General features: G+C 39.4%; 1 protein-coding gene across 6 annotated transcripts in view; it reads right to left on the bottom strand.

Moving 5' to 3' along the window:
• Positions 1-16,680, bottom strand: part of RUNX1T1 (RUNX1 partner transcriptional co-repressor 1) — a 116,461-nt gene that overhangs the window by 46,632 nt on the left and 53,149 nt on the right. For all 6 annotated transcript variants that reach the window (XM_005517030.3, XM_014256352.2, XM_088054719.1 and 3 more), the window contains 2 exons: positions 4,792-4,929; positions 802-1,043 (listed from right to left, as the gene is read on the bottom strand). In XM_005517030.3, the coding sequence (XP_005517087.2) occupies positions 802-1,043; positions 4,792-4,929 (380 nt within the window). The remainder of the gene's footprint in view (positions 1-801; positions 1,044-4,791; positions 4,930-16,680) is intronic.

The following is a 16,680-nucleotide window of genomic DNA, read 5'->3' as shown; positions in this document are numbered from 1 at the left end:
AAACAGTGCTGTCAGCCTCTGCTCCAAATGAAATCAATGGTAATTGCAGCTGCTCAGAACAGATGTAAATTAGAGCACCACAATAGCATCTTCCCCAGTACATCCAATTATTGCTGAAGGAAATACATGGGAGACAACAATGTCTGGCAGGGAGAGGACTTTATTGGGAGTAAAACGAATCCTGGGCCGGATTTCACTTTTTGCATGTAAAAGGACAGCCCAAGTTGACAGATGTAAGTAAGAAAGAGCTGAAATTTTCATTAAGTCATACCATCACATAGAGATAACCTTACCAATAAAGCAACCTAAGTAGCAGCAGTGCTTCATTGGGTTCATAATTGTTTGGTTCAATGACACTGAGAAAGAGTTTTGCACTGCATAACTGCAGTCCAAACATACTCAGCTCACCCTTTTAACCATTGGCACTATATATTCAGGGCTCTCTCCTTTCCTCATCCAACTAAACTAGGCAAGTCAAACCATATTTTACTACATTACAGGATTCAAGGTATGCCTACATTAGGGGTACTGCCATTATAGAATGAAAACCCTCTCACACCATTACACCTTAACAATTCACTGGAAAAAATAGTCAAGGCTATACCTAGCAGGGAATAGCTGCCACTTGTGGGAATCTAGTCAGGCTACTCATGTTAGCTCTGTCAGCAAGAGCTGGAGCTTCATTCTTGCATGCTTGGTATCCCTAAAGTACAATGAGTGCAGTGCATGTGGCCCACTCATTTATAAAATAAACACATCAAGCAAGGAAGAGGAAAAAGAACAGAAAAAATACTTGCTTACCACAAGTCCTAGCACAAGGGTACGCACTCTCTCCCCAATCTCTGGTGAAATGTCATTGCCAAACTGCTGTAAGGTTGTAAGAAATCTCTTCAGTTTGCTGAGCTGCCTAGCTCCACAAGCTGGCGGTAACTGCTGGTTAGCCAGAGAAGAGGAAGAGGAAGAGGATGGCCCATTGCTAAAGCCATTAGGAGGAGATGGAGCTCCATTTAACGCTGTTGGTGAATGGCTAGTGCCATTGGTTACTGAAAGAAAGAGAGACAGAGGATAAAATAAAGATTGGGGTTGGGGTAAAGATAGAGAGAAAAAGGAGACAGAGGGGAAAATCCATCAGCTTATGTTTTCTGCACTTGACCTCAGAATTAATTAAGTTGCACAATCAAAGATAATTAGCCTTTAGACAGAGCGACAGTCTGCAGTTTATATCTATTTCCCAATAGCTGGTGCTGAACATTTTAAGGACTGGAAATAACAGCAGCTGTCTCTCACACAGCCCCTTCAAAATGCTCCTGGACCTGAAAAGCATCATTTGAATACCAGCCTTTTGTCAGAGGATTTTAAAAAGAGAGGGAAATGGAGAGAGAAAAAGCATGAGTGCATTTATGATTGAAGACCAAAAAAAAATTGCTCTCTGGGGTAGAAAAAAACGTGCAGACATATTTCATGAAGCCTCAGTTTATCTCTGAATATTTTTACTTGTGTTTTGTACACACAACTGACAGCTGTGTTTATAAAACAGGACTTTCACGTTTTAACCTTACACCACCCAATGAGAAGGTTATTTTTTCCAATACAGATTTCCTAGCTACTAACATATGGAACACACAAAGTTGTCTGTGCAGGTACAAATGCTGCCAATGTTCCCTGTGCCCTGAAGCCTTGCAAAAAGGGCATGAAGCTAGACTTCAGAAGATTTCTCAAAGACCATGAGCAAATCTCTCTGCTTTCACGTGCCAGCACCTTATCTCTAAAAAGGATAAGAAAGCATTTCCCTTCTGTTGCAAGGTTGCTGTGAGAATAACTATCTGAAGTACTAAGCATTCAAAATTTATGGCAATGAGATGCATGCAGACATACTGAAGACAACAGAGAGTTTTTGGCTGCCATTTCAGTTTGAGTCATATACACATTCTAGAAGAGGGCAGAGAATCAAACTGCGGACATCCTCTTCCGCTCAGGTTAGTTGGAACAGCAACACTCAAAATACATGCCATTGAGGTTGAGTCTGATTTGCTAAAATGACAACAAACAGCAAGAAAAGAATGGCGGCTCCCTAGAACTACAAGTGTACCACTGCACTGGCAGGTGTGAGCATGCAGCATGTGACTGTACCCAGCAGCAGCTGCACTCAGTGGGCCACCGTCCTGGAGAAATTGTCTAAATTTTTTTTTGGGGAGCCACTCAGAACTCATCCCAAAAAAACATCAAATATCAGGAACTTGTCTACAAACAAAAATGCATAGGAGTATTAGTTTAGCTTGTTTCCTATTTAGAAGCACAACCAGGGCAAGCTAGCAACTTTAAATACTTTCAATGTCTCTCAATGACCAGCCTCTCTGAAGCCAAACATCCCATTCTCATCTCATTTCCTTCATCGATTATCCTTAGCTTTAATCAGGAAGTCCTTCTTCAGGGTGGACACCCACTACTAAATATAAATCACTACCCTATTACCATATTTAAATCACTGCCACAAACCTTCAAAGGAGTTTTTGTTGCCCCAGTCACTGCCTTCCAGAGGCACTACAGAAAAAGCTATGTGAATTGTTATCTAGCCTCTGCTTGTGTTTTATCCTAGTTTTTGACTGCCTATTCTGGCTGCGTGGGCTAGTGAGAACAAGGATTGGAAAAAACAGAAATAGAAAGAAGCTGCCCTCAGCAAGTTCAGCTCCCTGTACGGCTGCAGGCCACGCTCTGAGTGCTGCAGTGGGGTGAGGTATCTGAGTAAACAAATACATTGTGATTGCAAGGAGCTCACATAGCCAAAAGTCATCCTACCAGGAACTTTAAGAAAATGAGGACTGGGGAGAATAGTGACATGTCCTGCTGATCTACCCTGACACCACACAACAACTCTGTCATACATAAGGGACTGGTCTAGACAGAGGGTGCTGGGGCTATGATCAAGAAAGCAGAGTAGAGTGGAGTTCATTACCTAGGATAGATACAGGGAGAAGACAGGCTGATAAAGGTTTCTCCCACAACAAAAGAAATATAGAAATAGTCCTGTTATTTCAGTGGTTTCCTTATAATATTTGAATTTACCAATTGGCAAAGCTGTGCATAATTTCTAAAACAAACGCACGTAGCTAATCCAAAAGAATTTAGCATTTAAAATTTCAAACTACAACGCGTCAAAAATTTTTAATCATCTAAACCAAAGAAAACAAAGATATTCTAGACCAGAAAACAAGTCAGATCTCTCTGGCCTGCAGGCATTCCTGCTGTAGTAATAATAAATGTAACAGACACTCTGACAAAAGTGACTGTTTATTGTACAAGCTGGAACACCTAAAGCCAAATTCCAAAATCTGACAGGGTAAAAAGCAATTAAAATATTATAAATAAAAGATTTTCAGACTTTTAATCTTCAAATAAGGAGCCCCAAAAATCAAGCTGTGGTTCACACACCTTCCGAAGTGCTGAACTCTATCAAATAAACCAATACCCAGAGGCCTTGTGAGGACTGCGAGTGTGACTAAAGAACATTGTCATATTCCTTTTATGATTGCCAAAGATCATCCTGCACTGTTGGCAGGGCATCACACTGGAGAGCTTAATCTGCAAGAACCTAATCCTGCAAAAACCCAGAAACAATTTAACTTCAGACTGAAGCAGCTCCAGTGTGAAGCTCCATCCAGGATGATTCAGGTGCTGGAGTTAAGCAAAACAGACAAATCTTTGCAGGATCAGGGTGACTGGGTTAAATGTGAGTTTATGTGAATAGCTGGCACAAACCCTCCTCACTGTTTAAGTTCAACATAAATTGTCAGGACAGGGCTCCCTGGGATAAGTAGTACAAAGGCCTCCAGCTGGCCTTCAGCATAGAGGTGAATTTTAAATAAGGCATTTAACAGAGAGAAAGGGACTAAAACAGACATAGGCAAGACAAATAGAAGATGCAGCTTTCATTCTGTTTAGGCATATGTATTCTACTGTTCTAAAAATGTTTTATTTAAAACGTGAAATGTAAACACATTCTCATGTTTATACTATTACAAGGCAGTATAAAAGAGACCAAAAAATTTGCAGCTAAATCTTAGTATGAGAAATGTGGATCATTTCATGGCTGTGAAAAGAATAGTCCAGACAACGTGCCAGATTCAAATCTCAGTTATGCTGACATAAATGCAGCATATACCAAGACTAGTAGAGTTATATGTTTACATCAATAAGCTGAGACAGAGATGCAGCCCTAAGTGATTTAGAGAAGTGGTAACAGACTAGGAACCTCTAGATAAAAATTATGAAAGGACTTCAGTTTTGGTTATATATCAATATTAACTAGACATTATATAGCACTGAAATCAGAATTCTTCACTGAAACATAAGCAAGAGGAAGATCAGTATTTTTTCATTAGGAATTATCTCCACCTTAAAAACAACAAACAAACAAACAAACTCCCTGAAGTTTCTATACAAAAGGGAATGGGATTGTTTAAACAACATAATGGCATGTAAGAGAAGAAGGTTTTCTGTCCTTCTCACAAGAGGGCTAACCTGAGCATTAAGTACACGGGAAGCCAGTACTCATTGTTCTTTGACACTGTGACCAAGTGATCAACGAAATAACAACACAACTCTGAGTTGAATGTCTTAATAAGTTAAAGATGCGTTAATCTGTTGTGAACTTTGTTTTGCTTAATTACTTTATCCCAATATAATCAAATGGTGCTCCTGCCACTTCATGCACATTTCCCTTCACCTATTTTAGTTTCTGACATACAGAACAGAAAGAAGATGGAAGAAAAGGAAGAAAATAAGACTAATTACACGTTGTGGGCGTAAATGAACTGGTTCTTGGAGCTCCTTGGGTAGTGGGAGGAGGTGGCATGGTTGGAGGCGTCAGCCTGGATTGTGTCTTCACATCCACAGGTGAGTCTGGCATTGTGGAATGCTTCTCAGTGCGATCTGCAACACACACCACAGGAACACACCAGTTTATTTCCCCAAGCACACCCCCTCTGACAAAATCTTAAAAGCTAATGCAAGAAGTGAGCCATTTCAGCATCTGCTGTGAAAGATTACACCTGATTATCTACTCCAGTGTGCTCTTCCCAAATTGCATCATCTAAACCTTACTTAAGAAGGTGCAACACAGATGGTAAGACCTCATTTGTAGCAGTGCTGCATTATCCTTTGTTTTTTATTTCTAGCATGTGCAGATGCTACCTCCCAAGCACTCCTGGAGCTGCAATAATGCCACCTCCCTTCAAGGCCCTCATGTTAGCCAGGAGGAAAAATAGATGAAGGGACAGGAAGATAATAAATCCCATTACAAAATCTCTTCCAGAATTAAAACCTGAAGCTCTTTAGTACAGGTGAGGTATTGGGTGGGATATTGGTTGAAGTCAGCTCTCTTCATGTCTCCTCTTTCTATCACCAGCTGCCCTCTCCCATTGCTCCTCTTTGTAATCTTGTGCTAAACCTATGCTAAATACACACACCCCCTGGATCACTCTACCACAATGTCCCTGGTTATTCTCATATTCACCAGAAAAATAAATACAACATGCCAAAATTGTATGTCAATCATCTCACATACATACAATTATTTTCATATAAGCATGTAAGTTTGCACCTTCACATATTAAGAACAACTTTTAATGTTCAAAACCTGCAAGATAAGCAGGAAGATACCTCCCCAAGAAAACAAAACAAACATAAGGCAAAACCAGGAAGAAAACATAACACTTCTCTCGCAACTGAAGATCTAAATATACAACATACGTGATAATCTACAAAAGTGCACTCTTTTTCCCAACATCTTTTTGAATGATACTACCTTAAGTTTGTTGGTTTTTTTAAGCCATCCAAGCCCATATGTTTCATTTATTAAGAATGGGCAAAACAAAGCAAAATTTATCAGCTGAAGGCAAAATTAAGGCTTTCTCATTCATACCAGGAGTTTAGCAAGCCATCTTGAGAAAAGATGAGTACAATGATGTTTAGCTTTTAATGGGAATAAGTCAAATTCTCCAATTCCCTCTTTGGGGAGTCAGGGTTATTTATTTATACACAGCCCAACAGAAGTCTTCCTGAGCTCCACAAGTAAAGCAAGGAAGTGTTGCTGCTAATGGGCAAGCACGTACATCCATGGTTTTAATTCAAGACATGTCACATTCTGTAAATTCTGTCACTTCATTTTGTGACACAATACCTTGTTCTTACTAACAACATACAAACTTCAGTGAAATAATCGCATCTGAAATTTTCTCTGAGAGACAATAACAGAAATTTAATGCAATGCACACATTTAACAAAGAATGGATATGTTTTAAAGAGCCTCGAAACAATTATCAGAAAACTTAAATACGAGAAAGTTATTTAAAAAAAAAATTAATGGGGGAAGGGAAAAAAAACCAGCCCCCACTCCCCCCCGCCAAAAAAATTAACAACAGATACCAATCTATATCTGTCTGAAACTAAAGAAACTGAGGAAGCAAGTAGTAAGACCCAGAGGTGCAGTGTGTCAGGTACTGCAGTTATAGAAGCCATTTTCAACCTTTGTTGAAATGCCTACAGGCAATGTTTCAGCTCTCAGGAAAAGGCTATAATTTCATATAGAATTTAGAGACAAGTTTGGGGAAGATGAGCAGTGCTCAGAATAGGATGAGGGGAATACAGATACAATTTTATAGGATCTGTAGTGTTGATCTAAGGTTAGTAAACCTCAGCTGTGGTATCCACAGAGACAACCTTAGAGTAATCCACAATGATTACCTTAAATATTAAGGTTGTTGCACAGGTAAGTGAGTTATGATTTGCAAATCAAGCAACAGTAAATTATTACATGCTGGAAAACAAAATCAGGTTTCTAAACAAATTCTATACATATTTCCTTTCTGTATCACTATACTAAAACAGTTAAATCTCTATCTTCAATAAGCCATTAATTTAATATAAAGAACTACGAAAACTCGTCTTGAAATGTTAATTGCTTCCTTAATAGCCGAATTCATCTTGCACTCACCTCAACCAACCTCAGCAACAAGGGAATAAATAGCTTTCAGCTCATGTTGCAACAGAGGGAAAGAGGCACAGCAGTGAGCCCAAGCCCTCCTAAATAAAGGCAAATATTTCTCCCATGCCAAGAAAGGAGAGAGAAAGGGAGGCTTGCCAGAGCTGGTGGGGAGATAACAGTGGGAACTGCTGGTCCATCTGGTTTTCATTCTGCTAACACTCACATTGAACTGTTAAGGAAGGCAGTCCAGGTACACAGATTTGAAGCATGTGGGAGCGCAGACACAGGCACAGAGGAGATGGAGGTGGGTGGAAGAAGGAGTGAGAGAAATCGAGCTCCTCTAACAGACTGCTGCTCGCTGCAAGCAGGCACAGCCTGTATCCTCCAATTCAGCTGGTGATAACTAAAAGCGATACTGAGCCCTAACCAACTGCACGGCTCCTGCTCCTGCTCCCTCCCTTCCCTGCATTTCAAAGTTCAGGTTTGATCAGAAACGCGCTCGGATCAGAGCAGAGACTTTCCCAAAAAGCTGGCAATGTTTTGCTATTTAAATTGAACACGGTAGTGGGAAATAGTGTGTTGGTTTTGCCCTCGAATTTCAGGTTGCTACTCTATCATAATCCAAATGATTTTTACTACCTCCATCAGTTTGCCACCCAGTCTGCAGATTGCTGAATTTATCCACAGACCCCTGTACTTCTCATCTAAATCTAGTAACATTAAGTTTGATTTTCCCAATTACCTTTCTTTGGACATCTTAGGGCTTTACATACAACTTTCCTTTTTGTTACCTCTCTCTCCCTTGCAAAACCCTAAACCCTACTCTCCTACTGTATGATCACAGGCAGGCAGATTTCTCTCCGACTGTCTCTAAATTCCCTAGTCCTGCCTTCTTTAAGGAGATATTAAGGATCCTTTCAAGCACACCCCAAAACATTTCTTACCAGAGTAGAAGATTATTTTGTCAGAACAGAGATTATCTGTGGGGGCAGGGAAAAAAGGCTTTTGAAGAAGTACAATGCAAAATGCAAAGCTCTTCCACATGATTGGAAGACACCATCACACCACCCAGGAGAACAGCTTTTACAGCTCTTCCATCCTCTTTAACAACAAAACCCCTGTGGGAGCCATTCTGCTCTTACTGCTACTGTTTACCTGTTCCTTACCTTTTCATACAGCTCCCTGAACTCTGAGGGAGTGATGAGACCTGTCTACAGCACCCACCACTGTCCCACTAGCCACAGCCCCAGAGAATGTAAGCAGCTCTGAGACAAATCACTCAGGGGATGAAGTGGTGATGGAGAGCCACAAACCAGAGCCAGCACTGATAAAATAGTTAACAGCTCTTGTGATCTGAACTCCTAAAGCTTTTGGTGTCTGACACTTAGCCTACAAGTCCAGCTTCTACAAATCATTATTTACTTTTTAATTAATAAAAACAATAAACCTTACAACCAACACTTTTTTTGAATCATATTCACAAGCTAATTTCCTTCAAGACATATGTCATGACGCTTTTAATATATGGACATTCTTCATACAAACTCTCAGTGGATATTCTGCTACTTGTACCTTAGGAGGTAATGAGAGTTTGGTAGGGAAAGAAAGAATCCCTCAAGAGGAAAAACCCTAATTTTAACATCAATTTTTCCTGAAATTTGGAAGAACTTTCACCATGTCTTAAATTGCTCAATTTCTTGAATTCCAAAATCATTTTTATGCTCTTGAGTCAAACCAAACTCCCCACTTGCAAAGCTAGCTCCGGCTATCTTTTTCTTCAGATGGACCCTGACATTTCAAAGAATAATCCTGAATTAGGAGGGACACACCAGAAAGTTTCATATAGGCATCATCCCGCAGCATCCCACATTTAAAAGCACAGACTGTGTATATATACAGAGGAAGTAACTTCTTTCAGGTGCAACGATTTCTTCCACTGAATCCCTTTAAACAATGACAGACCTATGCTCCTTAGCCCAGTTCAGATCAAATGGGACTGAAACCAGAGGTCCTCCAAACTAGAAGGAAAAGGAGACATCTGCAACTAATTCTGTAGTGTTCACTGCAATCAGTTCAGGATGGAGAAAGATGGTGAAATAATGGTCTAGTCCTAATCCATACACACAACCCTCTGGAGCAGCGAGAGACTTAAGATAAATTCAGAAAACATGTTTCAAGTATGCAGAGATCTATTGCATTTGCTTTGGATTATATTTTTTATTTAAAAACAAAACCAAGCAAAACATTTTGAAATACACATTCTTGAATCTCCTTTACAGCATAGACTGAAGAACTGTGATTTAACCACAGAAGTATTTTGCTTCATTTAAAATTAAAGAATGTTGTAAAACCGACTTTAAATTACGATATTTCTTCTGTGGATTTCTTGGTTCATGGAACTACAGTGTTCTTGTCGTTCATTCAGTTTTTATGGTAGAGGTTATTTTTATCACTATATTTAGCTGTTAGGTGAATACTGGTATTTACCATAAACACAGTCAACTTCTGAATCAAACAAGGAAGAGACAAAGCATGCAGGAGCTGGGGCAAAGAGAGATGTGCCTGCATTCAAACTGATTTACTTTACTTCCTGTACCCTACAAGATTCGGTCCATTTTTAAAACAAGGCGGTCTTTCATAAATGGCAACATTTCAGCTCACATGGCACACTTCCAAGTCTAACGCATCAAGGAAAGCTGATGTATGGAACAAAATATGGAATATATAAATACTTTACTGATACCATTTCAATAGCCAATTCAATGTCAAGCATTTCTAGGAGTGGCGTGTTTTCAATTTCCTTTTTTAAATGAAAAAAATTGTGGTATAATATGCTGTGGCATTTATTTTACTTTTAGTTAGTGCAAACAGTTCCAGATGTACACTCAGGCACAAAAGATTCTTAAAAGATGCTTTATATTGATTGTACAGTACTTTCCACTTTGGTGCCAACATTTAAAAAATAAAAATAAAACTCGCTAAATTAAAAGAGTCCATTGTTTTGTTTCCTTTAAACTCACAAAAAGAACAAGCCCCACATATGACACAAAGGATTAGAACCTGCCTCCACAACCCAAGTTATAGGAATCATGACCTAAATCTAAAGGATTTAATACTGATGATTTCTTAGACGCATTGGACTAATTTTCATTATTTTGAGAGGGGTGGCAGGGATGTGCAAGCCGGTTACCACAGACTGTGAGTCACAATGGTGATGAATCTGAAGTCAGACAACCACAAGCCCAACCTAGGAGGACAAATTCCATAGTTCTTCCATCCACAATGCTACCGTGCTGCAGCCAGTAAGAACTTCTCCTTCAAATGTGGCCAATCCACACAGCACCATTAGTAACAGGCAGTGTTTGTGGAGACCCACAACTCCTGACCATCAAACCTGCTGTTACACTAGGCAGGACAATATTACAAGGCTGCCTTGGTTGAAAGGAACTCATCTGAGAATGCATGGTATAAGCCTGACATATCTGGTAAATCCCACCCACTCCATGTCCTGAAACCCTGGGGAAACCTGCAAGTCATACAATGCAGCCATAAAAAACATGACATGTGGACAACACCACTGTAGACCGTCTACCTGCCAAGCATGACTGGGATTTGCTTGAGACTGGTACAGTCTTCATTCCATTTACCTCTTGGCCCTTTTGGCTTCTTCTTGATAAATAAATAAGGACCTAAACCAAATGGATGTTTTTGTGCTATACATAAGATCTCAAACAGGCATAGTACAGATATAACTTCCTCTCAGCACTAGATGTAATCATGTTATTGGCCTAGAAAGGAAACATCACTGTGTTTCCAGTTCCCCAGTAGAGAACTTTTACTTCCAGGTGATTTGCAGGAATGCAGTATCAGAGATCAACTCAGACTCTGTCTTTTGTCACAGAACATAACCTCTGAAAGATTTATACATCAGGAATCAGAATCCACGTGAAGTGACTGATGGATATGAACAGCAAAGTTTTCAGATGACATAACATTTCAATGCTTCTTTAGCATGCTGGTTATGAAGCTCATATATTGAAGATGACCCTTTTGCAAGAGCAATATCACAATTTTGCTGCAGTCTTATCTTCATTCTCCTCTGCTCAGATAGTTGAACAATTCATATCACCAGCTATTCTTCAGAATAAATGAAAGCACACTCAATTTACCCATTTATGCTCATTTAATATGCAATAGCTAGAAGAAATTCTGTATCCTGGGAGTTCACTGAAGTTATCTGAGGCCACGTTATAAGAGTTTCTTCAGCTGTGCTAAAATAAGCCTTGAGCATAATACAATCTCCTCTGTCTCCCAAAAACTGAAAGAGATTTTTGTGCTACTGTCTCCCAGTTTTGGTAGAGCTTGTGGATGATATAAAGCAGGTAAATAGCAAAAATGCTTTATGTCATATTCTTTGTCCACAGTGGTACCTTGACTGGTCCTATCAATCATGACAATGAACCACAAATGCAGAAGCATTCTCTTTGATTTCAGTTCTCTATGGTGAGAGGTTCTGACTGGCAAAAAAACTTAGTCCCACGCTCATGGCTTAGCAGCTGAAGGCCAGATAATTACACATATTACAAAATAAGCAATGCATTAATTCAGTCTCAGAATTAAGACCAAAATGTCAAGGCTTGCTTTGCTTAGACATACTGTTTCTTCCTGAAAGAAATAAACTTGTCTTGCCACATAATTTCCTTTCAAAAGAGGGGGGGGAAATAGAAAAATAAACTTTTCTCTCTCATTTAACCATCTGACATGTTTTGACAGTTTCAAAACTATCATAAATTCACTTTCAGTTATTTAATAAAAACTGGCTTATGTCAGAATTGCACCTTTTTTTAAATGCCTCTTTTCTCCTTCACCCTTTCTGGCTTTGCAAATTTTCCATGTATATTTGCTTGAATGCAGGAAGGCAGGGAAGAACACATTCTAAATCTAAATCTGCTACCACCATAATTGTTTATGAAATACATAGCAAGAAGAGACAAGCAAAATAAGGGCCAAACTGTGGCAGCTGCCCTGAGTTCCTTTAAGCCCCCAGAAAACAAAGTCTACGAGTTCCTTTGTCATGGATGAATACACAACAGTTGGCCTGTAATGAAGCTGATGACTATATGGATTTATTCTAAATATCCCACCAAACACCATGAAAATTCCTCTATATATGAACTAATGCAGTTAATAAACAACAGTCCTATAATCAGTACTGAAATACAATTTTCCCGTTTACATTGTTTCCTAGATCTTTTCTTTTTGTTGACAATCTATCCAACAGAGAACTGTGTGTTTTGAGTGATTCTCTTGTGTTTCACGTCATGGGAAGTATTGCTGCTATTCCAAACGCAGCTCACTGAACACTGAGGCTCAAGTGAAGGGACAAAGAGGCAGTCTCTGCCTTTGGCATGAAGAACTGAAGAACAGCCAGACCAACCACTGGCCTAACTCATGCCCCAGCCTCCCTGACAAGCTACAGAGACCACCTCTCTACATTAGCAATCAGTTCCTTTACTTGTAGAGGAAATCTTCAGCACACTTGCAGATGTACTTTCACAAAGGCTCCCTGACCACTAACTTGTTTCCTTTCTGCATCATCATCCCTGGAAGTCCTACCCTGGTCAGGATTACATACGATTTGACAAACTACAGATCAAGGCAGATTGATATCTAAGAAACACAAATGCCATCAGAATCTAATTGCTCTTAATATATAATAATTAATTAATTAGTAGTATTACTGCTCTTATATACTCAACCACACACAGCATAGATCCTTCCCACCAGAAGTAAGATTTTTCTCTCAACATCAATTGAAATTTCATAACTTGTATATTAATGTTTTTAATTCAAAGTTTGTTCAGTCCTAATTTAACAGTAAATAACAGAATCACAGAAAGACTTGGGTTGGAAGGGGACCTTCAAGATCATACTCTTTCAGCCCCCCTGCATTCACAGATTTTCACTGAACCAGGTTGCTCAGAGCCTCATCTAACCTGGCCTTGAACATTTCCAGGGATGAAGCACACACAGATTCTCCGGGCAACCTGTTCCAGTGCCTCGTCATCCTCATAGTAAAGAGCTTTTTCATAATAACCAGTCTAAACCTACTCTCAGTTTGAAACCACAGTTTGTTACACAATGCTAAAAGTCTGAAGAAAATAATTATAAACCTCTTTATTTTTAATGCACTTACACAAAATGTAAAGGATAGCTGTACTCATTTTAGAAAAGTCCTAAGAGAATACTGATACTATTTCATTCATATTCATTATATCAAATACTGATATTATTTCATTAGATTTAGCTGGAACTGAAGTCTCCAATATAGACTATACAAAGTAATCAAAAGCAACTTATTTAAATTCCTTTGCTAAAAAGACAAAAAAGTTACTACAGCTGTACTTTTAAGAGGCATTGCTTATATTTATATAACATGCCAGAAGTCCTTTAGACTCAAAAAGAATCAAATATGGGTGTAGGAGGTGATATTTTCCATGGTTATACATCTGAAAAGATGACACAGGGACTACCAAGAAGGTTATGGATACAGTTTTGGCTTTGCTTGGTTTTAAAATGTGCAATTTTTTATGGACAAGTCAAGATCCTATAAGGTGTAGAGTGGTGGTGGCCAGTCTGGAACAGGTGGCTTCCCACTTTGTGGATCAAGGTCCCAAATCCCTGATCTACCAAACTGCACCATTTTACTCATCCAAAAACCCAGTTCCTCCAAGTGATATTTCAGACAGCAAAAAGTCTGTTCCATTAGACTTCTGGTCTAATCTTGCAGGTCTGGGGAGCAAGACTTTACCCATAATACTGAAAGCAGAGGCAGCCAAACTCCCTCTCTACCAAGTACCACAGCAATCTGAGGAAGTCTGCTTATTCCTGCCATCCAACACAGACAGCTAAATTAGTTGACTAAATGTCCCATATAATCACTAAAGAGCTAGTCTCTAATTTTTTTAATCTCTGTGGCTGCTAAATCAGGCATAAACATTCCCATATAGATCTAGGTTCTTTGCCTCATGAGAACCAGGAGCATTCAGACTGCTCTCACAGTGTGGCTGCTGCATACAACAGTTGGTGGTCCTCAGTGACCAGGCATAATAACTCCTTGGCTTCTATTCAGCCACTCAAGACAGGTATTAATCCACCAATGAAAATACATAATTAAGCATATTTCCCCTAGAAAGCCTTGCTCAGGTGCTGGTACTGTTAGTTTCTTACTGCCATTACCAGAAAGACAAAAGTGAAATCATAGGCTCTCCCCCATCTCAGTATTATACACTGACAATCTTCTTTATTACACTCATCAGTACTTTGGCATTTGTAGAAATACACACTTTGGAAGACTATCCTTTCACATCATCAGATGATGCCATTAAAAATATATTTTATTTATGTGACACACTGTCTAGACAGTGTGAGAAAATACTCATTATTAGTTACGAGTCAGCTCCTCCTCAGTGCCACATGTCACACCAAATGTCTTTTATTTGGGCACTGGATCACACCTGAATAAAGCAGTGGAGAGGTGACAAGGCAGAAGAAGCTTCAAGAAATGAACACACAAGAAATGAAGACCCAATTACCTTCTTAGATGAGTCAATATTACTTATTGACAAATAAGCTCCCCAGCAAAGCAAATACTACCATTAGCAAATCCAAAACTGTTTTGAATCATCTGCCCTAACACATTATGTGCACTCCTAAAAGTGAATGTGAAATAGTATAAGCATATATAAAGGAAGAACGAAAGAAAAGAATTTGTGTATGCCGTTTAAGACTAACAGGTATAAAACCAGATTAAAACTCTTTCTGAAGCCAGCAAATTCACACTAATTCATATTGGCACAGAAGTCTCTGGTGATCTCACACAGAAAGAGAGATACTGGGTTAAGCCTAGCAGGCAGACTCCAGCTCCAGAAACACTCAGGAATATGTGTTTAACTGTAGACACTGAAAACAGCTGTAGGTAAACTAATGAGACCACTCACAGGGTATACAATTACACACAATGTTTCTAGAGCTTAAAGCATCACAGCAGTCTTAGTCTTGCACAATAAAGCTTAAAACTTCCTTCTTTTGAAGCATCTTCCCTATGTTTTGGATTTTAAGTACAAATCAGACCCCAGTTGAAGCCTGAATTGAAAGAAAAATCAGCCATTACTACAGAATCCATAAAAAATATACGCAAATTTTTGAAACTATTTCAGGTATCATAGTATCGCCATGATTGATGACAGTTGTACATTACATACTTCATTTCAAGCCCAGCAGATTAAAATTAAATGTTTAGGGTTTTTTTTTTCCCCTCAACAAATACATTAAAAAGGTTTTTATATATATAGAACAACATTTTCATCAAGCCACCTAAACCTATTACTCCAACATGGCAATATTGATCTTTGTGCATCAGTGCGGCTTCTACGGCTTTCTGTATGTGCAGATACGTGTGTGCCCGTATGTGTATGTGCACACACACTTCTACACACATGTGACCAAGTTTTACTTACTTGGTTTTGTGTATAAAAATACTTGCTGTGATTTTTTTTGATATTTTTTTTTTTAAACATTCAAATTTGGAAAGCTGTAAGAGGGAAAGAGCCTTCAATTACACTGAAGGGAGAGTTAAATGGAGGGGAAACTTAAGGGCGAGAAGTCAGACGCGAAAGAGAAACCACTCAATGACACGAATGCAAGCGAAATATTGACAAAGTAAGGAAGTCTGATGCATTTGAACTCTGAACGTTCAATGTGGATGCATTTAACCCTTTCTGATATGGTTACATTCTCTTGTATATAAAAAAAAATCTTATGAAATGTAGCTTTAACTCTGTGCTGTGGAAACACCCTACATTTGGCTTTGGGCCTACTTATACACTGTGTGTGCCTGAGAGGTGGATTAACCAGAAGAGAGGCCATTTTTAGGAGGAAAAGCAGACCATTCCCCAGCAGGACGGAAACACTGCGGCGGGGCAGACGAGGCTGCCGGGAATGGCCACGGGCAAGTGAGACCACTAGAGGGAGCCGGCATTGTGCCGCGGCACGGGGAAAACCCCTGCCCGCACCGAATACTCCAAATAAATGGCAAGCTGCTCAGAAAGCCCCAGAGACACGCTTTAAGAACAGTTCTTCCCAGTATCTTCAGCCACGTGATATAAAGGAGAGCCTATGATACTCTGTGTGTGTGTGTGTGTGTGTGTGTGTGTGTGTACACATCAGTATGTACTATTCTGTACCCACCATACCAACAGAATATTAAGTAATTGTGCCTAAAATTCAACTGTATTAGTTTCTTTCTCAAAAGAGCAAACAGACAGCCCTGGCTTCAACAGAATACTTTTTTCAATGCCTCCTATTTTCACCTCTCACCCCAGCCAAACAAATTAGATGTTCTCCCCTTGCCCCCAACTACACTTCCCCCTCCACCTTCCCCTGCTTGAGTGATAGCTTTCTTTGTGAAATATTCCAAAAGTGGAATTGCAGAAGCAACACAATAGACAGTGTTGTGCCTACAACTCACACTATATCTAGTCATAAAACCTGGATTGTGCACGCACAACTATAGCCACGTGACGATGGCATGAACTTGAACATACCCCAACAACATTTAACACCGTTTCTTTTTTTGCACCAAAACACAGAGAACCAAACGAAACCTGGTATTTCCCTCATACCTGTAATGAGTCAGA

Source organism: Pseudopodoces humilis, chromosome 1 (assembly GCF_049639895.1).
Source record: "Pseudopodoces humilis isolate 2021_Gansu_Grassland_sample_001 chromosome 1, ASM4963989v1, whole genome shotgun sequence".
In the NCBI taxonomy this organism is placed as follows: domain Eukaryota; kingdom Metazoa; phylum Chordata; class Aves; order Passeriformes; family Paridae; genus Pseudopodoces; species Pseudopodoces humilis.
Note: the sequence above shows the minus strand (reverse complement) of the source record. Positions and strands in the feature narration are given on the sequence as shown.